The sequence below is a fragment of the Rhinolophus sinicus genome, linkage group LG10 (assembly GCF_036562045.2).
Source record: "Rhinolophus sinicus isolate RSC01 linkage group LG10, ASM3656204v1, whole genome shotgun sequence".
Taxonomy (NCBI): Eukaryota; Metazoa; Chordata; class Mammalia; order Chiroptera; family Rhinolophidae; genus Rhinolophus; species Rhinolophus sinicus.
The window spans coordinates 6,521,609-6,545,741 of record NC_133759.1 but is presented as its reverse complement, the minus strand read 5'-3'; the positions used below and the strand labels follow the sequence as shown (position 1 = coordinate 6,545,741).

The 24,133-nt window shown below is 52.7% G+C and overlaps 2 protein-coding genes across 22 annotated transcripts in view; both read left to right on the top strand.

Annotated features, from left to right (window-relative positions):
• Nucleotides 1-6,831, top strand: part of DAG1 (dystroglycan 1) — a 55,152-nt gene extending 48,321 nt beyond the window's left edge. For all 19 annotated transcript variants that reach the window (XM_074312341.1, XM_074312326.1, XM_074312333.1 and 16 more), the window contains one exon: nt 2,126-6,831. In XM_074312341.1, the coding sequence (XP_074168442.1) occupies nt 2,126-4,528 (2,403 nt within the window). In that variant the 3' untranslated portion in view covers nt 4,529-6,831. The remainder of the gene's footprint in view (nt 1-2,125) is intronic.
• Nucleotides 6,832-17,013: 10,182 nt separating this feature from the next.
• The window catches only part of BSN (bassoon presynaptic cytomatrix protein), an 80,656-nt gene continuing 73,536 nt past the window's right edge, over nt 17,014-24,133 (top strand). For 2 of the 3 annotated variants that reach the window (XM_074312315.1, XM_074312314.1), the window contains exon 1: nt 17,014-17,370. In XM_074312315.1, the coding sequence (XP_074168416.1) occupies nt 17,147-17,370 (224 nt within the window). In that variant the 5' untranslated portion in view covers nt 17,014-17,146. The remainder of the gene's footprint in view (nt 17,371-24,133) is intronic. The other variant, XM_074312316.1, reaches the window with a different exon arrangement.

The window sequence follows — 24,133 nt, the reverse complement described above, 5'->3', positions numbered from 1 at the left end:
CGGCCTGGCCACTCAGGAATGCCCCGTGGGCCTGGCCAGCCCATTGGCATCCACCTCTGGAGCCTCCCCTGGTCTCTCCTGGCCCTGTTCTGTCTTCTCTACAAGTGGCTTCTCTTTGGCTGATTTCACCCAGAGCTCCATTCCAGGGGCCCCATTTCCCCTCTCTCTGCTCTCCCTCTGACAGGTGTGCTCTCATCCCAGTGGAGCCATGGGAAGGAATGGGGTTTGGGAAACACCCTTGGGTGGCTGGAGACCTGGTTCTATACTGTGGCTCAGCTACTCTCCACCTCAGGACCTAGTTCCTACCCCATCCCTGTAAAACAGCACATGGTTCCCTGACTTCTCCACTGGGGCCTTACATCTTTGCTTCATGTGTTTTGCAAAATAAGAGCATTCAACCTTTGCTTTATAGGTGTTTTCATATTTAACATAATTGAACTGAAAAAATTTAAAACGTAGGTTTTTCAGCCAAAACATTTGAAATAAAATTTTTATATAATTAAAAAAATTGTAAGGGAATAATGTACTTAGTGTTTTTCATGGATTCGAAGACACCGATGGTTACAGGTGTTTCATCATTTCTGATGCTGGTTGTGTTTGCAGTGGATGGTGAGTGAGTTTACAGAAAATGGGGGATTCTCAGTGGCACATTAATTAGGTGAAGGTATATCCTAGAGGGGATGAAATACGGGGTCACAAAAGAAACGCTGCTCATAGACCCTCAGTGAACTCAGTGGCTCAGAGAACAATCAGTAAATGGCAACCTCAATAATAGTAATTCCTCATAACGTCAGATGTCACCTCACGGGTTTTTGCTGGAGGTAGGAAACCTGTTTAAGGGGTAAGTATCTGGTCTCGGATAAGGTTGATGGAATTACAAGCTGCTCGGGCATCTGGGTCCAGGCTGGGAAGGTCAGCTGTGAGCTCCGGGTCTCCTCCGCAGACACTCAGGCACCTGGCTCTTGGCACCGGAGCCCCTGGGGAGCTCAGCAGGTGTGGCTCTGGCCTTCCGCCCACAGGGAGGGAAGCATTTGAGTGTCCCTCTGCTGACAGGCAGTGGCCATGGAGGGCAGCCCTGGGCTGAGGCTGGCAGGAAGACATGCCATCTGTTGGCCAGTGTGTGTCTGGACTTGATGGGACAGGAGTGCGCAGCTGCGAGTCTTCAAGGCAGAAAGAGAGTCGGTGCATTGGGGGCAGGAGTAGGTGTTGCCCCAAGGTGAGAGGAGTCTTATACGGGGCCTGGGCAAGAGGCAAGTCCTGTTTCCCTTTTGTCCATTTTTATGGAGCACCCCCTTGTGCGCTTGGACTGTTACCACGTCTCTGTGGAAAAGGACTTCCTCCCTGAAACACGTCTGGGATGTGCTGTTGGGTGGAATAAAGGGGTGAGCGCCGCAGGCCGGTGTCTGTGCCTGGGCTCTCCAAGGGCAGAGGTGAGCTCTGTGCATTTCCCAAGCTTAGGTGACTATAGAACTCTCTTCTGGAGATGCCAGAGCTCCTTGGAATGCCTGTGATAAACACTCTTCTAGAATAGTTGTTTCCAGGGCCCCACCCTAGGCATCGCAGTTTTTCTTGAAGTTTGAAAAGCAGGGTTAATGAAGACGTTAGATATAACTATGTATTTGCTACCCCAGTGTGTACCGCTACACTTGCTTGTAACGTGGTGGTTGTAAAGTGAATCGTTGGGGGCATTGAGTCGTCCCCACCCAGACCTGCAGGCAATTCTACTTCTGGGCAGGAAAGACACTCGAGGCCAGGCTTTGGATTTGTCTGCAGAGGGCAGGGGAGAAGTCTGAGTGCTAAGAGATGTCACTGGTTTAGAAACTCACAACATGCTTGGACCCTGTGGCATCAGTTCTTTGGGATGAGACATGTGTTTGAGTGCCAGCACTGCTGTCTCCCAGCGTGTGGCCGTGGGTGAATCGTTTGCCTTCCAAGCCAGCCCATCTGGCAGCCCCAGTCTCATAACAGGTAAATGAGCCCCAGGAGAGAAGCGTGGGTTCCCCCAACAGGAATTCTGCGTTGTACCTCAAGCCTATCACAGTTCAGGCTGGACCAGTGGTTAACTGTTGTGATCATTGTCGGCTTAATAACAGTAGCACTTAACTCCTGCTGGTGTCTCTTCCAGCTGTCGGCCGCGGGGAAGGAGGCGCTGCCATCCTGGCTGCATTGGGACCCGCAGAGCCACACCCTGGAGGGCCTCCCCCTGGACACCGACAAGGGTATGCATTACATCGCAGTGAGCGCTGCGCGGCTCGGGGCCAACGGGAGCCACGTGGCCCAGACCTCCAGCGTGTTCTCCATCGAGGTCTACCCAGAAGACCACAGTGAGCTGCCAGCCGTGCGGGCGGCGTCACCAGACCCTGGTGAGGCCATGTCATCTGCCTGTGCCGCCGACGAGCCTGTGACTGTCTTGACGGTCATTCTGGATGCTGACCTCACCAAGATGACCCCCAAACAAAGGCTCGACCTCCTGCACAGGATGCAGAGCTTCTCAGAAGTGGAGCTTCACAGCATGAAGCTGGTGCCGGTGGTGAATAACAGGCTGTTCGACATGTCGGCCTTCATGGCCGGCCCAGGAAATGCAAAAAAGGTGGTGGAGAATGGGGCCCTGCTCTCCTGGAAGCTGGGCTGCTCCCTGAACCAGAACAGTGTGCCTGACATTCGTGGAGTGGAGGCCCCTGCCAGGGAGGGTGCCATGTCTGCCCAGCTTGGTTACCCCGTGGTGGGTTGGCACATCGCCAACAAGAAGCCCCCTCTCCCCAAACGCATCCGGAGGCAGATCCATGCCACACCCACGCCTGTCACTGCCATTGGGCCCCCAACCACAGCCCTCCAGGAGCCACCATCCAGGATTGTACCCACCCCCACATCTCCAGCCATTGCTCCTCCGACAGAGACCATGGCTCCTCCAGTCAGGGACCCTGTTCCAGGGAAGCCCACAGTCACCACGCGGACTCGAGGTGCCATTATTCAGACCCCAACCCTGGGCCCCATCCAGCCCACTCGGGTGTTGGAAGCTGGCACCACGGTTACTGGCCAGATCCGCCCCACGATGACCATTCCTGGCTACGTGGAGCCCACGGCAGTTGCTACGCCTCCTACGACTACCACCAAGAAACCACGAGTTTCTGTGCCAAAACCAGCCACGCCTTCTACTGACTCCTCAACCACCACGACTCGAAAGCCAACCAAGAAGCCACGCACGCCCCGACCCGTGCCCCGGGTCACCACCAAAGCGCCCATCACCAGATTGGAGACAGCCTCCCCACCCACTCGCATCCGCACCACCACCAGTGGGGTGCCCCGCGGAGGGGAACCCAACCAGCGCCCAGAGCTCAAGAACCACATCGACAGGGTGGATGCCTGGGTTGGCACCTATTTTGAGGTGAAGATCCCCTCAGACACCTTCTATGACAAGGAGGACACCACCACTGATAAGCTGAAGCTGACCCTGAAGCTTCGAGAACAGCAGTTGGTAGGCGAGAAGTCTTGGGTACAGTTTAACAGCAATAGCCAGCTCATGTACGGCCTACCCGACAGCAACCACGTGGGCAAGCACGAGTATTTCATGCACGCCACAGACAAGGGGGGCCTGTCAGCTGTGGATGCCTTTGAGATCCATGTCCACAGGCGCCCGCAAGGGGACAGGGCTCCTGCGCGGTTCAAGGCCAAGTTTGTGGGTGACGCAGCCCCAGTGGTGAATGACATCCACAAGAAGATCACGCTGGTGAAGAAGCTGGCCTTCGCCTTTGGGGACCGCAACTGCAGCACCATTACTCTGCAGAATATCACGCAGGGCTCCATCGTGGTGGAGTGGACCAACAACACGCTGCCCCTGGAGCCCTGCCCCAAGGAGCAGATCACAGGGCTCAGTCGGAGGATCGCCGAGGATGATGGGAAACCGCGGGCCGCCTTCTCCAACGCCTTGGAGCCCGACTTCAAGGCTTTGAGCGTTGCTGTGACCGGCTCCGGTAGCTGCCGGTATCTACAGTTTATCCCTGTGGCGCCACCCAGGAGGGTGCCCTCAGAGGCGCCGCACACGGAAGTGCCAGATAGGGACCCTGAGAAGAGCAGCGAGGATGACGTCTATCTGCACACGGTCATCCCAGCCGTGGTGGTGGCAGCCATCCTGCTCATCGCTGGCATCATTGCCATGATCTGCTATCGCAAGAAGCGCAAGGGCAAGCTTACCCTCGAGGACCAGGCCACCTTCATCAAGAAGGGCGTGCCTATCATCTTCGCAGACGAGCTGGACGACTCCAAGCCCCCCCCCTCCTCCAGCATGCCACTTATCCTCCAGGAGGAGAAAGCCCCTCTCCCCCCTCCCGAGTACCCCAACCAGAGCGTGCCCGAGACCACTCCTCTGAACCAGGACACCATGGGCGAGTACACACCCCTGCGGGATGAGGACCCCAACGCGCCTCCCTACCAGCCCCCGCCGCCCTTCACAGCCCCCATGGAGGGCAAGGGCTCCCGTCCCAAGAACATGACCCCGTACCGGTCGCCCCCTCCCTACGTCCCCCCTTAACCCACAAGCGCCTAGGTGGAGGCAGGGGTAGGGCAGGGCCCTGGAGACAACACGGTGTTGTCTGTGGAGACCAGTGGCCTGCAGACCACCGCCCACTGGGAGCCGACGCCTGACCTAGCACACACTGACGCGGGGCCTGGACAAGCCCGCCCTCTCCGGGCCTCCTACTCCCCAAAGCAGCTGGAGAGACTTTGGGGACATTTTTACTTTTAGTTTTTGCCTAACAGCTTTTTGTTTGTTCATAGAAAATTCTTCGCTGCGTTTTTGATGGCTGGCTCTGAAAGCACCATTTGGAGTAGAGGTAGATGGAGGAAGCGAGGAACCGTGAATGAACTCGCAGGCAGTGCTGGGTGGCCTCCCGGCTCTCTGCGTTTTGCCTTTAACACTAACTGTACTGTTTTTTCTATTCACGTGTGTCTAGCTGCAGGATGTAACATGGAAAACAGTAGCTAAAGATTAAATTCAAAGGACTTTCTTAAGGTTAAGTTTTTACATTTAATCTGCTGTTTACCTAAACTTGTATGTATGATTTTTGGGTGGGTATGGGAAATTGCTTTGCTAAAAATAAGCTCCCAGGGTGTTTCAAACTTAGAGAAGACCAAGGGACAGTATTTTTTATCAAAGGAATCCTATTTTTTCACACTACGTAAACTTGGTTGCTCTGATCCCCCAGAGCTGGACTGGGGGCCTCCCGGCCCTGGCTCGGGTCAGGGCCCTGGTGCTGGGCTTGCTCTCCTGCTGTAGCCAGTGGCTGGAAGCTGGAGGGGCCTCTTGGGCCGTGGACATCCACACCCCACCCCATGCGCGCTAGTGGCTCACCACCAAGGGGTCTTCCTTTCCCTGGAAAGGCGACTCCAAGAGGCAGTGGTGGCCGTGGCCCCCAACCTAGGTGCTCCAGGGTGGGCCAGCTGTTCATGGGGTACGGGGGAGGTCGAGGGACTCGACCTCATCAACCTAGTTTCTTTTATCCTCCTCCTGTGTGGTTTTTTTCCTCCCTCCTAAAAGGAATACCATGGTTTTTGAAACACTCAGTGGGGGACATTTTGGTGAAGATGCAATATTTTTATGTCATGTGATGCTCTTTCCTCACTTGACCTTGGCCGCTTTGTCCCAACAGTCCACAGCCCCACCCTGACTCCCCCCCCCCCTTCTGGCACTCCAGTCCCAGGCCTTGGGCCTGAACAGCTGGGAAAGGTCTGGTGGCTGTGGAGGCGTGCCAGCAATAGTTCATAGTAAAAATCTGTGGGCTCTCAAAGCTAATTTTTTACTAAAGTTTTTATACAGCCTCAAATTGTTTTATTAAAAAAAAGATTAAAAATGGTGATGCTTACAGCAGTTTGTACAAGCTCTTAGTGTTGATTCCATGGAACTGACGGCTTTGCTCATTTTGATCCCCCCCTTCTTTTCCTAATGGTTTAAATTCTGGAATTACGTTGGGGCTTCTTTTGCCTTTTTTAGCAGACTGTCCGTCTGCCCTTCTGCATCTGGCCCATGACTCAGGGGCACCCACTCTGCTTTGATTCTCCTCCTTTGGAAGAAACCATTTTGAGCATGACTTTTTTCTTGATGTCTGAGAGTTATTTGGGGTACCTTTTAGGGAGGAATGCCTTTCGCAATAATGTATCCCTTTTGTGACAAGAGGGGTGGGTGGGCCCAGGCTCCCTTTGCACACCTAGCAGCCAATTCTAAGCCATATAGACCTTTTTGCAGAGCGTTCGTGTGTGCTGCCTCAGGAGGGCAGGGCCAGCCAGAGGCCCAGCCTCTCCCCTGCCCAGCGCCTGGTGCGCATGCCCCTGTGGGGGGAGCCTGTAGATGAGGGCTCAGTGGACCTTTGGGGACTGGGCCTCGTGCCTCTGAGCCCTGATCCACGCTGGAGTTTCCCCAGTGTCCCAGAGTCAGGAGCACAGGCCACGTCTGACCTGGTGAGATGATCTGTGATGACCTCGTCAAAAAAGAAGCAATTCCCAATGTTCCGGGTGAGGGCGCTGAAAGGCTTTCCAAACAGCTGTTGCCCCTAGCAACCCCACCATGGGGCACTGCCATGCAGAGAGAGGCGGGCTGGCCCAGAATGGCCTGTTGCCATAGCAACTGGAGGCGCCAGGGCAGTGAACAGAATAATAACAGCAACAATGCCCTTGCGGGAAGCATGATGGCCACTGGACTCTCTGAGACAGCCAATCTCACATTCAAGTGTTCACCAACCACTGACGTGTTTTTATTTCCTTCTATATGATTTTAAGATGTGTTTTCTGCATTCTGTATAGAAACATATCAAACTAAATAAAAGCAGTGTCTTTATTATACAGTTATGTCCAAGCATCTATTTCCCTGGCCCCTACACATTCTAGGACATGAGTGGAGGGCAGGCTGGAGTCCATGTGACAGGGAAGATGGAACCCAGCCAGGCCCAGTCGGAGGTGGCCTTTGAGCAGCTGGCCTGAGCCTCCACAGCCTTATCATTTCCGTGCTGCTGGGAGGGGTGGGTGTGTGCTCAGAAGCTCTGCCATCACAGGAGCCCTTCTTAGTGCTCTGGCCTGAGCTTCAATTTCCTCCTCTGGTGGGGAGGGGGAGGAGCCGAAAAACCCAATGAGCCTGAGGAGGCTGGGGACTTAGGGGCGCCTCTGGCTGCAGCTCCCCTCTAGCTCCTGCCCCCACTGCCTGGTGGACTTGGGGCTGGCCAGTCTCCCAGGTAGTCTCAAGGCAGGTTTGGTTTGGCTTGGAGTGGAGAGAAAGGAAAAACGGTCCCTGGCCAAGCTGTTCTGCTCTGGTTGGACTTACAGATTTTGGGGGCCTCCCCCTAAGTGTCCTGCCTGGGATGGACAGGCCAGCTGGGTAGGGGCAGGGTAATCCTGGTCGTGCGTGCACACTGGCAGACCCCCATGTGCCCAGGCTGTGGGGAGGCAGGGGATGCAGCAGCTGTGTCTTCAGAAGCAGGGTCAGGGCCATTGGTAACAACAACTAGGACCTCATCTGAGCTCACACTCCATCCCCACAGGGCTGGGCTGCTGCTCTGCTCATTCAAGATGTAGCTAAGGTCCCATATTGCAAGCAGACAGAGCTGAGTCTCAGCGTGGGGAGTTGTTGAGGGTCAAATAACTACCTGTATCCCCAGTACATGTTCAGGGACACATACCTCACGCCACTGGCCTAGCAACAGGGCCCAGAAAATGGTCCTGTCCTTGCTCTCTTGGTTTCAGGAAGTTCTGCTTAATAGCTAACCTGAAGCCACTGGATTATGAGTGGACTCACTGGCCTGAACTCGAGGAAAGGGATCCCTGGTTTCAGCAGAGAACAGCAATGTCAGCAGGGCAGTAAAAAGCCACAAGGGTGTCTGGCCTCTCTGCCCTACTCTCCCTTGGGAATATCAAATGTTTGGCCTGGCGGACCCCTCCAGGTCTCTGTGACTCTCCTTGGTAGGCGGTGGGGACTGTCTACTCAGGACTTTTGAGCTGGAGAAAAGGCGATGAAAGGAAGGGGCTGGAAGGGACACAGTGGGGGGACGGGATGGGGCTTTCACCCACAGGAATCTGCTGCTCGTGTGTCTCTAACCCAGGGCAATTTCCTGGGATCCCTCTAGCTTGGCTTCCCCATCTGTGAAGTGGGGACAGCGCTGATCTCTGAGGAATTCTGAGACACCCAAGAACTGGGGGTGGGGGGTGGAATTGGGATAACAAGTTACCTCCAACACCGTGCCTGCGAAAGTGGCAGAGAATCCAAGTGAGACTAAAAGAATCCGCATTCTCTCCTGGGCCAGAGCTGTTGGCTGGGGAATACTGGGGTGTCTGGAGCTCCTGGCCAGGCTAGCCTTCTAGAATACCACCAGTTTGGTGGGAACTAGAGACCACATGGCTCACCTTATTGCAGCCACCAGCCTGGCCTCCGCCTGTTCCCAACAGGCTGAAAAAGATCCTAGCAGAGGCCCTTCCCTAGCTCCCCTAAAGTATGGAAGACCCCACTCAAACATCAGTTTTTTCAGGGCAAGCTTCACCCCTTTGTCTACATACTACTATATCCTAAATCAGCTGATGACTTACTCTTCGTGCCTTGCTTACCTTCTCCATCACAAATCTTGAGGCAAGGTGACAGGCAGAGAGGGCAAGGTCCAGGGTCCTGCGCCTAGGGCAAGGCAGATTCAATTCTAAGTGTAACCCAAACACTTTAGATTTTTTTCTGATTGTAAAATTTTGTTCATATTGTGGAGCCAAGAATTATTTGAAGCCCTCAGTGGGAGACGCTGGGTACCACTTCCCCTACTGGGGCTGTTGAAGACTCAGAGGAGAAGATAGGGCAGGACATCCAAAGTGGGGGTTCCCATCTACTGGGGGTGAGGAGCTCCTACAGGGGGGCCCCACCTGAGGGCAGCCTGTGGCAAGGGCAGCACGAGGCCCGGCCACTTGGGCTCTCAATAGCTCCACTGCCCCCAGCTTTGGTGGAGGTGACCCTGGAGTCTTAGCTGGGGTGGAGCGAATCTGGTCTGTTCACGTCCCTGTGGAAGTCTCCATGTGGCCAGGACGGTGCCCTTGGGTTGGTTCGCGATGGGGGCAGCTCTCACCCCGGGTAGTGGCTCCGTCCAGGTGAACCCCCCAGAGAGCAGATAGCCGGAAGATCTGGGCCCAAGAGGGGGACAGTACCCGCGGGCTCCCAGTAGGTGGCGCCAGAGGCCGGAATAAGACTGCCAGCGGTGGGCGGAGCTGACAAGTCGGGCTGTGGGAGGGGCTAAGGCCGCCCTGGGAGGATTGGGTGGAACGCTCCTAGACCAGAACTGAGATGGCCATTGACTGGACTAAGGCCTAGGGGAGGGCGGGGCTGAGGCTGTAGTGCCGGCGGCCGGCAGCCGCTTCGAGCTAGGTCGCAGACTGGTTGTGTAATTAGGTGGGTTTCCTCTTGCTCAGTCCCCGGTGCGCAGTTTCTGAGGGCATTGGGGCGAGTGTAGCTGGGGCTCCGAGCCTGCCCTGTCCCGGGGCGTTGTTCATCGGAAAAGGAAGCGGGGTAGGAATAGGAGGGACGAGCCTGGGGCCCAGGCTTCTGGAGGTCTTCCGCTTCTGGGGCCCCTCCCGCAAACCTCGAAATCGAATGTTTGTAGGCCGGAACAACTAAGGAACCTTCCTTTGCGCACTCCATCGCCTTAGCTTCTGTATGCCTCCAGGCTTCGTGCGAGTGGCCGCCAGCGCGGGGCCTGCACACGATAGCGCTCAGCACTAGTTGGATGCTAACCGAGTCTCAAGTACGGTGGGATCTGGTAGGGTCCTGGTTGCAAGCCAGGCATCTCCAGTTGCGTGATTGGGGAAACAGACGGGAATGGGGGAGCACATGATCAGTTTCTCTGGGTCGACCCTGAAGCCCCAGGGAACACCTTGCCCAAAGCTGTTGTCACAGCCTTGGGCACACACTAGGACGTCAGGGAACATTCATTTGGCAGCTGGCCAGGGCTCCCAGGTCTGAGGATACTGTTGTTTTCTGTTCTCATGGTGTCACAGCCTCAGGCTGTAGAGGGCAAAGCACAAGTTTGGAACTTGTGGAAATGTCTGGGAGCTCAGGTGAGGCCAGCTACCTTTCTAAGAATCACTCCCCTCTTCCCTCAGCACCTCTGTAGCAAAAGGTCTTGGAAGAGAAAGGTGAAGAAAAGGGCTGGCTCCAGCCCAGGACAGCAGGGGAGGGGAGGTCCTGCCGGGAGGTGGCAGCAGCTTGTCTCTCTGGGTGTGCCTGCAGGAGAGGACCAGCTTTGTCCTGGATGAATTCACCCTCAGGGAACCTGTGCCTGGTTGTGCTGGGCAAGGAGCTGGGCTTAGTGGATGCTGAAGGGGATGGAATCCTCCCCTTGTTTGAGGAGCACATGGTGTATATGTGTGTGTGGGGGAGGGCAGCTCTGCCTTGTTGTGTCCAGTAAAGTGATTAGAATGCAAATGAGAGGCTAAGGAGGCATCCACGGTGACCCCAATGGCTGACTCAACAACCACTGTGTCCCCCAAGCCACTTCCTGGGTCCCAGACAGCACATCAACTTCCTCCTTATCCACAGCCTTTCATTTGTGCTGGATCAAACAGGGATAGGAGAGGGACATAGCCATCCTGGGAGCCCCAAGATCCCTGGAGCAGGTCGGGATGGGGGTGGGCTTGGCTGGAATCAACAAAGATTGGGGGAGGGCTCAGCTGAACACATGGCCTTTCTGCTCTCTTGGTGGCAAGTGGAGGATGTCCTTTGTCCAGCTTACTAGGAATTCCTCAGTCTGCACTGTGAGAAAGACTAGCTTCCCAGGAAGCTGATGCCCATGCCACGCCTCCCCGCTGGAGGCATTACCACCATAGAAAGAGCAGTGTAACCAGATGTTGCTGCCCAACTGATACCTGCCGCGCTCCAGTCCAGAATTTGGGGGAGCCAGGGAGTGCTCAGACACCCTGGTGCCCGAGAGTGCCTTTGGCCCTCACAGCCTGGCATGGTGCTTTGGTCACACCCACCAGTGCAGGGTAGGACAATAGTCCTGCACTGAGGGCCAGCCAGCCGTCAAGCCCTCCAGGTCCAGGGCTTGGTTTGAGCAGCAGCCAGGCAAAGGCCAGACTTGGAGATTGCAAACTCAGTGAGGGTAGAGTAGGCTCAGCAGTCTTGTTTCTGCTGCTTCCTTGGGGCCCACCATTGTGCTGTCCTTATCCTAAGCTCCAAACGTGTCAGATTTAACTGAAATTTAACCAAATTGGCTTCCACAGTATGGCTGGTGACATTGGCTAGCGCTTGCTGTGCTCTCTAATGGGAAAACAGTGGACTCTATTTCCAACAGACTCACGTTCAACTTTCGCACGTACACACACACACACACACACACACACACACACACACAAGCTGGGAAAATTGTATTAATCCTTTTTTAAAAAGTTAATATAAAATTATAGCAAAACAAGGAACCTGAACTTTAGTAACAGCTGGAACATTTTGCAGCAGCGGCAGCGGCAGCAGCGGCAGCGGCAGCAGCGGGAGAAGAGATTTAATTTAGTTGATTTTCTGTGGTTGTTGGTTGTTGGCCAGTCTCACGGTGATAGAAGCTGAACATTTTTTTGAAAGGACCAAGAAGCTGCTGGAGATTTGGTTCTCTAGGCAGCAACCCCACGCAAACCAAGGATCTGGGGATATTCGCACCATCCCCAGACTCCTCTGAGTATGAGTGCTGCGACTGTGGCGGTGTGGCATTGAGAGGTTATGACCAATGAGCCCCATGGAGAGTCTGGCCCCAGGGTGTGGGCCAATGGGCTTTCAGGAATGTTGGCAGCACTTGCCACCATCCCTGACAAAAAGCAACTGGAGAAGGAGATCCAGGAGGACGGAATGTGCTGCCAGATCTTTAAGGCATTATCTCTTGAAGGATTCTCTTGTAAAAGCATCGTGATAGCTAAAATGTCACAGGTCTCAGTTCTCAAGCTTTGTGCAAACATATAAAATGTTTACTATGTGCCAGACTCAGTTCTAAGCACTTTCTATGTATGTGATAAGAAACAGTTACTTTTCTTACAACTATGGGAGAGCTTAGTATTTCCCCCATTTCACAGATGGGAAAACTCCCTGGTGTCGGTGATAGGTGTTTGGTAAAACGATTGTGATTGGATTATCTAGAAAATCTTATAAAATAAAATGAATAACAACAAAAAAATAAATTGAACTGAAGTTATTCATTCTAGCAGAGACCTAGCAGAGGTTTAGTAAAGGTCTAAGGGACTATGGACCTTTCTTTCTTTTTTTCTTTTAACTTTTCTTTATTTTAAGTGTGTTTTTCCAGGACCCATCAGCTCCAAGTCAAATAGTTGTTTCAAGGTAGTTGTGGAGGGCTCAGCTCACATTTGTTTATGCGGGGATCGAACTGGCAACCCTGGTGTTGTGAGTATCGTGCTCTAACCAGCTGAGCTAATGGGCTGCCCCTGACTATGGACTTTTCTGTTTGCCATAAGGGTTTTGCTTCACCATCAGAGATCTTGCCCAATTCTGTCCAATTTTCCTGAAAAGCAGGAACTCCTCCGTGGCTCCTGGAGGCTTGCTGGACACTCAGTAAAGATGACAGGGCAAACAAGCCCTATTGACAATCCAGTCTGATGAGGACACAGGTGAAGCTCAGTGGAGAGGGTGGCATTGTCACATGGCCTGAAATCCCTAGTGGTCAAGGGTGATTGTCTGTAATGTGCTTGGGTTTGCAGTAATAAAGCCACAGAGGGCTCAGGAGGTAGGGCCCCTCTAAGAGACTTCCCTGAAGATGTATGGAGCTGAGCCTGATGGAAAAGCTGAACAGGCGGCACCTTCTCTTGGACTGTCCATGGCATGTCTGAACCTCTGTTGCCTGGGCTGGTTAGGAGAGGACATAAGGGCACCATGACTTTCCACTGGGCCTGTTCCCCCCCCCCCACCTCCCCATCTATGCAACAGAGGTAGGTGGGGGGAACTCCATGGGAACTTGGATCCTAGTGGAAAGGATTGCAATAGGGATTGAGGTGGCATTTTCTATAGTTTATGGGAAACAGTTTGTGTGCCTGTCTCTCCTGCAAACTGAGCTTGAGGGCGGGTCCCAGTCCTCTCTGTAGGCGTTAGCTATGCACTGGCTGAAGGATGAGTACGTGTACACATGGGTGAGATAAGCAACGCCAGCCTGAAGCCCTGTCTGGGGGAATGCAGAAGGGAAAAGAAAAGCAGCATGTTTTGACTTGGACACTTACAACTTGGAGAAACCGTGGCTTCGTTATTTTTTCTTGTCATAACAAACCTTCGGAAGCGCATAGCTTTGATAGCAATGGGGCTTAATTAGCTTTCTTGGGAGCAATGATGGGTGGTGGGGTCAGGCTGGTGATAAACATTTCTGAAGATTTTTTTAGTGGCTTTTTTCACAGAACACAAGTAAAGAACTGCACATTGCAAGAGGAAAGGAATTATGAATAGGCATCAAGCAAATTCTATACCTTCTGGCTTTATTCCCTTTTCTTACTCGACTAAGGGCCATGCGCTAGCTGAAGACCCTAGTACACAAGGACGGTTGTCCAGCCCAGCCCAAGTGGGCTGCTGAGCAGAACAAAGATTGGGTGTCTTGTTTGTAGCCTCACACCAGCCGGAGGCTTCCTCGGGGAGCTGCCTTATTCCCCATGCTCATGGATAGTGCTGACAAATCTCGGCCAGGAGGGAAGCCCTCTGTTTCTTTGGGCTTCTTTCCTTCCTCTTCAGTTCTATTTCTCTAGCTCAGAGGAAGAGTAAGGACAGGACGCCGGTTTTCTGAGTTGCTTCTCATTGGGAGATTAGACACTCCTCAGCAGCATTACAATAAAAAGGAGAGCTCAGAGCTCAGGGGGCTCCGTAGACAGGAGCCGGCTCTCCTAACGCCCAGTCTCTCCGGAACAGCCCAAAGCCTATGGCACCCCATCATCTAGAGCTGTCCTGCTCATCCTTCCTTATTCTCTTTCATCTCCATTCTCTCAGCCCCCCTTTCTTGCCTGCAGTTTGCCATTCCTCTTCATCCTCATCGGCATCTTCATCTTTGCATGGCTGAGCGCCCCTGTGAAAGTTGCCACGCTGAAAGTAGCAGCCCAGTCAAGTGAACTTGACTGTGTGGGGAAGCAGGAAAGCCCAGAACCTGCACTCTGCCCCTCCTCACCTTCCGGAGGCTCATCTGCATGTCGCCTGGCCCAGGGCCCAGCTGGTGTCTGAGGGCCCTGCATCTCTTCATCTTCCCAAGACTTGCCTTCTGATGATTAATCATTGCCACAAATCTAGCCGTGAGCTGCCTCTGACTAGGCCTTTTCCTGCGTGGATGGGTTTCTTTCTGATTCCATTTTCCCTCTGATCTTCTACAGGTGTTTGAGAGCACAGGCCAGAGCAGTAAATGGATGTCTGCCCATCTATCATTTCTGTCTTGGCATGGAGACTGATTCTCCTTCCACGTGGCCTTTCTCCCAAATGAATGCCATGTGTCACATGTCACACTGAAGTGGGAAGAAGATCCCTTTGGCAAGTGAAGTTTAGGGAGCTGGGAAACCTCAGTAGGCTATCCGGGAGCATCCTGTCCCTGGCTGGGCAGCAGCTGAACCCAGGAGGGAATGGAACCAGAAGCAGGACACAGCTGGTTCACAGAAACTGAGAGATGTGCTCGTTCACTTGTCATAAAGTCAAGTGTAGTGAATTCTCCTCGGTGAGTGCAGACATCCCATCCATGACCCCCTCTACCAGGAGGAACTTTGGACACAACCTCAGCATTCTCCCTCTCACTTATGAAGTCAACAACCTAAACATGGTGATGCAGGAGCTGCAGCCAAAGGTCCGTCCAGGGAGCCTTTCAGCCTGGTGGTTGGTGAACCCCTTGAAGTGCAGTGAGGGACGTACTCAGAGCCACATGAAGAACTCAGCCCAAGTCAGTTGCTGAGGCCCTGCTGAAGGCCAGCTCGGGATAGCACAAGTCAGACAAAGTCCTACTGTTGAGGAGGCCCTACTCTAGGTCAAGAGGAAGTAAACAACCCCTGGAACAGTGAATAAAAATGGGAGACCGAATCAGAGCCCCAGACAACCAGAGGCCAGCACCATCCCACGGCCAGCATGAGTCTCCCTGAGCTGAACACCAGGGTGTTTGTGGACAGGGCAGGCACATTCCTGGGGGTGTTGCACATGGGAAGGGGAACTGAACGCTTGAAAAGAAGGCAGGGGCACCACTAATCCACACTTCCAGGTCCTCTTGGGTCCATGTACTATGTCTTGTCACCAAGGCAGCAGAGACCCTGGAGGTCTGCTAACAGCCAGCAATCCACTCTGAGGAAGGTAACTCCCCAGGCCTGCTAATTACCCCCTTTGAAACCAGGGGCATGTTGATTTAAATCTGTGGAAAGCAATAACTACTGAGGCTTCTGCAGAAACAGAAAACATGTTTCTCTCCCCCACTTGCAAGTAGCCCAACCCACACTGGTGTCTATGAAGCCAGAAGAGCCTGTGTGCACACATGCTGCCTGTGTGCATGTTCTTCCCCAGCAGGCACAAACCCCCCAATCCCAGACCACTCACCAGAGAGACAACTGACAATAAACAGGGTCATGTGTATTCCTGTATCAGTCACTCCACCCTCACAACCCCCTAAGTTAGAGGGGCTAATATAACAGCAGGCTAGGAAAATGGAGGCTTGGTGAGCCTAAGTCAGTTGCCAAGGTCCCGTGTGGCAAATGGCAGGGCTGAGATGTGGATCCTTGTCGAGTCTGGATGTGCATGGGCGTCGTCACCAGAAACTCAGGAAGATGATTTAAACACAGGAGGAAACATGCGAGGACTCTCATAACACAGCCAGAGGCTCTCATCCCAGGCAGTCAGCAAGTTCAGGTTTCATGGAAGTTTCATCCTGGAGATTGGGAGGAGCAGCTGAGAGTACATGGGGGTGGCCCAGCCAAGGTCTGTCCATCAGCCTGGCTATCAGTGTTCACTGGGATCTCTGCATTATTCCAGGTCAGGTTAGAACTACAGACATCCCTTTTGATATACTTCTCATCAGAATTAAATGGGTTTGCAAAGTGGGTCCAAGTTTACTCAAGTTCTTCTACAGCCATGATTTATGAAGCCAGGAATAGTTTGGAATACAGTCTGGATCTTCTAGGAAATATTCTCCCTCAGGAAAGCACAGATTTGTGTGAGAAGCAGTGAGGCAGACCATCCTGAGTCGTGTGCAAACACTGACGTCTGTGAGAGTTCGATAATGGAAAGTCATTTGGTGAGCTCCAAGGTTAACAGAGGCAGCCTGTTGCCTCTCAGTTAGTCTCTGGGAACCAGAGCGCCAGGCCTCTGAGAAATATCAACTTTTCTCCCCATTCCCAAGGTCACTGTCCCAGGGCCTGCTGAGGCAGCCTTCCATCTGGCGTCAGGCCAGCTCTGACACACCCTCCACCTTTCCCAGCGTCACTTCCGGAGATCCTGTCCAGTGGGACCAGGCCTCAGCGTGAATCCCACATGGTTCCATAGCCATCTGGATAGTCTTCACTCCCTAGCTGGCCTCTGACACCCTCACAATCCGCCCGATCACTTAACATTCTCTATCTCAGTTCATCTGCCTTTCCAACTCCTAAACATACTTTAAGGCCACTCTCGGGTGGCCCCTCTCCGAGGCCTGTCCCCACGAAGCTTGCCAGCTGGAATACTGAGGTTACCTAAAAGAGAGACCCCATGCCCTCATTCCTTGGAGCAGGAAGCGCCACTGACTCCAGGGCAGAGCAGGACACGGCGCGACGCCCCCCTCCCTTTCTCCCGGGCTGTTTCTCCGGGTCTGTGCCCTTCCATCCTGGTTTGGTGGGACGCTCCCGCCAAACCCAGCTGGGCTCCAGGTAGCACACGCGGGACGTGTCGGCCTCGGAGCGCGCATGCGCTGGCGCCGATAGTTGTTTCCCAGCGACCCCGCCGCTAGCTCGTGGATTTGCGTCCTCACAGGCTGGCGGGAGCGCGCGCGTGTGGGGGGCAGGGGCGTGTGCAGGAAAGGTGCGCGCGGGCCGCGCATGCGCATGCGCAGCGGCAAGCGGCGGCGCGAGCCGAGCTGGGAGATGGCGGCGGCGGCGGCGCCGAGAGTGTGAGCAGCCGCCCGGGAGCCGCCGGCCCGGGCTCAGCGCGACCCCAACCCCGCCTGCCCGCCCGCCCGCCATGGGCAACGAGGCCAGCCTAGAGGGCGGCGCTGGCGATGGGCCGCTGCCTCCGGGAGGCCCTGGCCCGGGCCCTGGTCCGGGCCCCGGCACAGGGAAGCCGCCTTCAGCACCGGCCGGCGGCGGACAGCTCCCCGCGGCTGGCGCTGCGCGGGCAACAGCCGGACCACCTGGTCCTGGCTCCGGCCCGGGCGCCGGCCTGGGCCCCGGCCCCGGCCCAGGCAGGTAAGCGCGTGTCGCGGCGCCCGGAGGGAGGGGGGGCGAGGAGCTGCATCTTGGGGCCAGGGCCGAGCCCCGCGAGCCCCGCGATCCAGTCTGTAGCGAGGTCGGAAGTCCGGCTACACTTTGAACCCAGCCCCACTGGCGTGAGCTGGGTGGTCGCGGGAAGCGGCCCTCCCTTTCCAGCCGTCCCGCCTTGGCAAGGCAGGATGGTGAGCGCAGGGTCAGTCGGGGCCTGCAGACTGTGACTTCGTCACGAACCCCAAATTTGCTTCCCCCCAACGCCGGGCTCAGGAGGGTCTTATGTAACCTCAGCCTGGTCCCTCCGCACTGAGGAGCAGTGGGATGGAAAACGTCCTCCCTGTTTGCTGGTGTCTGTATGTGTCCATTGTGTTGGGTTGAGGAAAGAGCACAATGGGAGTGGCTGTCAGGAAAGATAAGTGTCACTGTGAGGAACAGAAAGATATGGAAATAGTTGAACCATGAACTTGGTCATGCGCTTTCCTCAGACAGTTAGTGGCTATAATCATCTTTGGAGGAAGGAAAAATGCCACTGGACACCAAAAGGTACTTATTTGGGCTCAACAATACCAACAGGGTGAGGTGCTTTCGCCGAGCTTCAGTGAAACACTTTGGGGTGAAGCAAAAATGCTATTGAATCATCTAGCTCCACATATGTTCCTGTTGCCTTTTGACTTAGATTACCACCTCAAACCAGTGGAAAAGCTGGAACTCATATAGAATGCTTTAAACAACATATCTGATCAAATATCATGAAACCAGCTTGTTTAAAATGTATGCCAATTGAGGTTCTAGAAAAACAATCAAGTGACAGTGAATGCAGTGGAAGGGAGTGCCAATATATAGTACATCAGTAGACTGAAAACTCAGGAAAGCTACGGAGAGATGACACGGTAAAATGGAAGGCATTATCTTTACACCAAATAGCCCTGGGGAGTAGCAAACCGGGGAGGGGGGATTTCATCCTCTCCATGTGAGTCTGTTAATAATGTTGCCTTGGCTTTTCTGTGTGGGAGCACATAAATTGTGAGGGAACATAATCTTTGATTCTATAGCTGCCCAACTGTGCCTCTCATACGCTTAATTCCTAAGAAGTTATTTCATAGGCAACTAATAGTAATGAAAGGCTCTTAGTAGCCTGAAGCCTGCCGCAGACAGGCCAGCCTCTGAGCGTCCCTTGTAGAGGGGGGTTTGCCCATTTTACATTAGCTTTTACAGTAATGCAGTTGGGCGGCACATGATTCTTAGCACTGCAAGAACTGTCCATTTTGCTGCGTGTTGAGCTGCTGTTTGAGTTTTAGCATGAGTGAGGCTCACCCAGGCTTTTAGAGCTCTCCCTCTAAGGGAAAACGTCTAGAGCTGAATGGAAAAACACCTTGGTATTGGGAGTTCTCTATATGGGGAATTCGACATTTCTCTCTTGGTAACTGAACAGGCTGCTCTGCTTATAGTTTATCTGACGCTGCAGAGCCAAGCATATGAAATTTTGGGAAGACTTGGGCAGCCCAGAGGGAGAGGAAAGAGGCTGGTGTGTACTGCTCACATTCCTTTTCAGCGTGTCATTTCTACCCTCTCTGTGCGTTCTGCTGAGGGCAGACCCACGAACTACTGTGAGTTAGGGGAACCATAGGCTCCTGCTGGTTTAGCAGTCACATAATCTCACTCCTGCCTGTGGGCAAAGCTTACACTTGGGCCTGTGGGGTTATGGTCCTATGGCCATCGGGCTCAGGGGGTGAGCTGGCTATTTGTCACCAAAGCTCAGGACTGGGGTCCCTTAGGAGACTTGGGCATTTACTCTTCCAGCTAATATTCAGCTTGTCACAGCAACTCAGCTGAGCAGCATTTTCATGGTATGTCTCTCCTTCTGCATCAGAATGGCTTCTGCTTCCTTTCACCAGAGCATCTCAGGCACCTGATGCCAAATTTAGCATGTTCTGTTCTGAGATACTGCTGAACAGATTGGCCTATTGATGGCGAAAACGCCCTATGGCATGTGCTTTGGGGCATTTAGGAAAAAGCATTGGCACAGTTTCACGCAAGCTTGTGAATTTGGGGGCAGTTGGAAACCTCATAGAAATCAGTGGAGGATCAGGTAAGGGGGAGATCATTTTACCAGCCCTAGACGGGAATGGAACTGAGGTTCTTTGGGGGTTGATTCCTGGCTCTTTCCTGTTGGTATGTTACCCCTTGTCAGCCCAGGCTGAATTAGTCTTTTCACCCTCATACTGAGCTGACTTGGGCTCTGTGAGGGGGAGGCTTAAGCGCCTGACTTGAATCCTGTGAACAGCGTCGCCACCACACCCACAGAGCTGCCTCAACGACACCCACAGCATTGCCCATTTGGATGATATGACACTGTGGGCATCAGAGACTCCCTCAAGGCAGGGCTCTCTGCCTCTGGTCTCAGGGTCATGTGTCCAGTTATATAGGTTGTGTCTTTCCCAAGAAGGGCCAGACCGGGGAAGGCTGAGCTCCACCTCAGGCTCCACTCTCCAAGCGATACGCCACGGTGTGGGCCGTGTCCTCCTAGAAGGAGGGGCACTTTTCGTCCATTCATTCATTGGCTTATTTTTTTGGAGGTATGATGTACATCAGATGCCTGATGTACAGTGAAGTGCTCAAGTTGATGGGACTTTACTGCACACACACCCATGACACACCACCAGTTCAAGATGGAACCTTTTCAGTACCCGAGAAATCACTTTTAAAAAAGTTGCACAAATGAGCCATGTTAGACCTGTGGCAACATGTCTAACCTATACCGGCCCCAGTGACTTGCACACGTTTTGACATTTGCAAATTGATCTTTAGTCAATCGGCCAAGGTGTATTTACCAGAGCAAGTGCTGTGTTAGGTTTTGTGGAGGGTCTGCTCCTCTGCCCTCTAGCACCTCACGGTCTGGTTGGTCACACAGTTCTTTTTTTTTTTTATTAATTGTTTTATTGGGGAACAGTGTGTTTTTCCAGGATCCATCAATCGTGTCCTTCAATCTAGTTGTGGAGGGCGCAGCTCAGCTCCAAGTCCAGTCACCATTTTCAATCTTAGTTGCAGGGGGTGCAGCCCACCAACCCATGCAGGAATTGAACCGGCAACTCTGTTGTTGAGAGCTTGTGCTCTAATCAACTGAGCCACCCGGCGCCCGGTCACACAGTTTTTGAAGAGCTCTTAAACGACCAAATCATGGAAGGATCCTAGGAGTGACGCTGCAGGCAGTTCAGTGTCTGAGAAGTGACAAATAGGCAGTGTTTATAGAAGGGTTGTCAAGGGAGAAGAATGGAGAAGCAGAGCTAGCTTCAAAAGGAGAAACCCAAGGCAGGAAAAATGGTGGGGTTATGAGAGGGGGAGTAAGTGGCATGATGAGTGTGGTCTGTACAGGCAGGGTCAGTGAGCAGAGGATGGGGCCAAGTTCAGGGGTGCGGAAGAGAGCTGGGGCCAACCAGGTGAAGTGCCTTTCCCTTATCACCCATCAGAATCTGTGATCAACGCCAAGGTCGCCTCTCACTTGCTTCCAGCCCATATGTCATGGAGACATGCTGAGCCAAAGGCAGCCAGGCACAGAAAACTTGCTCATTTGCGGGAAGGTGGGCAAGGCTGCTCTGAGAACCACATCCAGAGTTCCGTTCTCAACATGGGTTTTTTGTAATTATGTCTCAAAAGAGAAAAAAAAGATGGTTTTGTCAGGCATAGCATCTCTGGTCTGGGATTAGCCAGACTTATTATACTATATCAGCTACCAGTCAGGCTCTAGAAAAACCTGGGATTAATTTGTAAGGATAAAATAAAAGGATACAATTGCCAGGGTTAAAATAATGGTCCTTTAGAGATCATGTTTGGCCCCAGTAGCTGGATTCTCATGGACGGCATGTCATGGGGTTTGTACTAAAGTGGCCTAACGAATGGTGATAATATAAAAATATTACTCAAAAGGGGCAAACATTTTTACATTTCTTGCCAGGGAGAGAGGGACAGCTTTGATAACACAGCTGTTCCCAGCTTCAGTAAAACTGGTGAGATGGTGCCAATCAAAAAAAAAAAAAAAGGTAGGGAGATGTTAGGCAGAGAAAGCTATCTTGAAAAAAAACTTTTTATTATGGAAAATTTCAAACATACAAACAAGTAGAGAGAATAAGCCGATGAGCTCCCATATTCCCCTTGCCCACCCATAGCTGTCATCAACTCATGGCTGATCAGGTTGATTGTCTTCCTCACTTCCCACCCACCATGGAAGCAACTTCCAGACATCCCAACAGTTCATCCTCAATATGTCAGTGTGTATGTCTAAGAAATAAGGTCTTCGCACAAACATGACCACAGCACCGTGATCACATCTAAGCAGGATAACGGTTCCTTCTTAATCTCAGCAAATATCCAGTCAGTGTTCAGCTTTTCTGATTATCTTATGAGTTTCTTTTTACAGTTGGCTTGTTTGAATTGTGATCTATACAGGGCCTACACATTGCATTTGTTTGATATATCTCTTGAGTTTCCTTAAATCTATAGATTTCCTCTCCTTTTTTCCCCTGGCAACTTAGGATTGGAGAACTGTGCCCTTTGTCCTGTGGTTTCTCCTATCCTGAGTTATGCTGAGTGTATCCCTGTGGTGTCATTTAAGATGTTCCTCTGTCCCACATTTTTCCTGTAAATGGGGAATTATATCTAGAAGCCATTCAGATTCTAATTTCATTCTTTTGGCCAAGAAATGCTAGCTTTGAAAAAGAGTTAATCGAGGGCTTCAGACATAAAGGGGCTGGGAGTTCACGGAAAGTAGAGCCAGACTTCGGACTAGTTTGTGAGCCAAAAAAACTCATTCAATCGGTTACTTTTTTTCTTCTTGGTTTTTTTTTTTTTTAAGTTTCCCTTCCTCTGAGTAGGTTTGGTTCTGAGTTTCAGAAGGCCAAAGTTTTCAGAGCCCCTGGATCATGCCTTTTCACCCCAGCTTTGTGGAGCCTTCCTGTATATGTAAGTAGCAGGAGATAGGATTTGGGGCTTCCATAAAGCTCTCTTCTCAGAAGTCCTGCACATCTGAATGGGGCCCTTTCACCCTGTTGGTGATGGAGCTGGGAGGGACAGACCTGCTGTGTGGAGAATACTTGGAGCCTGCGGCCCGTGTGCGATAGGTTGGGGCTGACTGTGGAGGAAGGTGGGCAAAACTGTCATCACGGTCGGAACTACCATTGCTGGCTGCCTGCTTCATTACTGGCATTCTGCTAGGGGTTTTCCACGTGCTATTCCTCACTCCACCTGCCTGGCCACGCACCTCCTGCCGGCCCCCTCTGTCCTGGCTCAGTGGTCTTTCCTGCCTGGGGAATCACTTTTTTAAATGGTGAAATGGTAGCTGAGACAAGCATGACTGCAGCAAGGGCTGAGGGTCACCTTCGGACTTGAAGCCCTCCTGGTGAACTGGGACTTGGTAGACAGTCTTAGCCATGGGGACTCCTGCCTGGGCCTCTCAGTTGGCACCAGGCGCATGTCGCTGATGGTACCAATGGCATTGATCATGGCATTGATGCTGCACTGGCAGGACTTGCTCACACTCCTTTTCTTCAGGGCCGTCTCCATCCCATTCACCATCACAGTGGTGGCAGCTAGTTGAAGCTGGGGACTAAAATGGGACCCTGGCCTCTGGGATCCTGCTTGTGGGTGGGGATCCCATGGAATTCTGGGGTCCCACCTCCTGAACTGGGCCTCTGGTGGTGTCTGTCTACTCCTGGCATTCTCTCAGTCCATGTGTCTTAGACATTAGGTTCTGGTCAGCTGTGCCTATGGGATGGAGCGGGTGAGCATGAGCCCTGATTCATCTGTGCTGTACCTGGGGCTCCAGGCTGGTCACGGCTGCTCTGATGAGCATCTAGGTTCTGAAGAGAGCCTTGCTCTAGCAGAGACCCCTTACCTGGCATTCCCACCTTTTGGTAACAATAGGGTCACCTAGAGGCATATTGAGAGCTCCCAGGGAACTCTAGGTGACCCCTGGGATCAAATCCAGAACTGCTTGGAGAGGCCTGGCTGCCCCTGAAGTGGGTGGGGCTGCTGTCAGAGCCAAAGGTGAAGAAGAGCTTTTCCCCAATGGGAAGTAGAAGGGCTGGCTTCTGGGACTTGGTCCCAACTGTTGAGGAGATTAAAGAGCCTCAGCAACTTGTCCATGAGCTCACGCAAGGTTCACCCCACCCGATCCCACCTGGGACTGCCCCCTGTACCCAGAGGAGCCCTGAGCTCTCAGTGCCACTGGCTCAGGGAGGGAGTGCTCCCTCCCAAAGGTATTGGAGGAGCCAATAAGGCATTGGAAGAAGGGGGAGGTAAGGAAATTTCCCTATAGTCACACCATACAGGCTATACATTCGTGAAAGCAGGGAGGTAATAAGGGCTGCCTGTGCTTTTTATATATGAGAGTGGTTGTGAGGGATTTCTACAGTTAAATTCTACTTAGAAGTAGGAGGATTTTAAAGTGATATTTTACCCATGTGCAGTATTCAGGAAATCCTTTGGATGTCTGTCCCTGGGTAAAAATGTGAGGAACAAAGGACAGTGCACAAAACGGGCTCTGCCCTCAAGGGGCTCGCAGTCTGATGGGAGAGCAAGAGCTGCTTGTTTCGGTCTTTATTTACCGTCAAGTTTCTTAAATTAGTCTGCTCCTGTCTTCTGTTGATCTCACAGAGGTAAGATAAATGAGGGCATGATTAAAAGGGGTTGTATTATTTCATATTCTAAAATAGTAGAGCATATACTTGTGTGGTGTTTTACAGCTTACAGA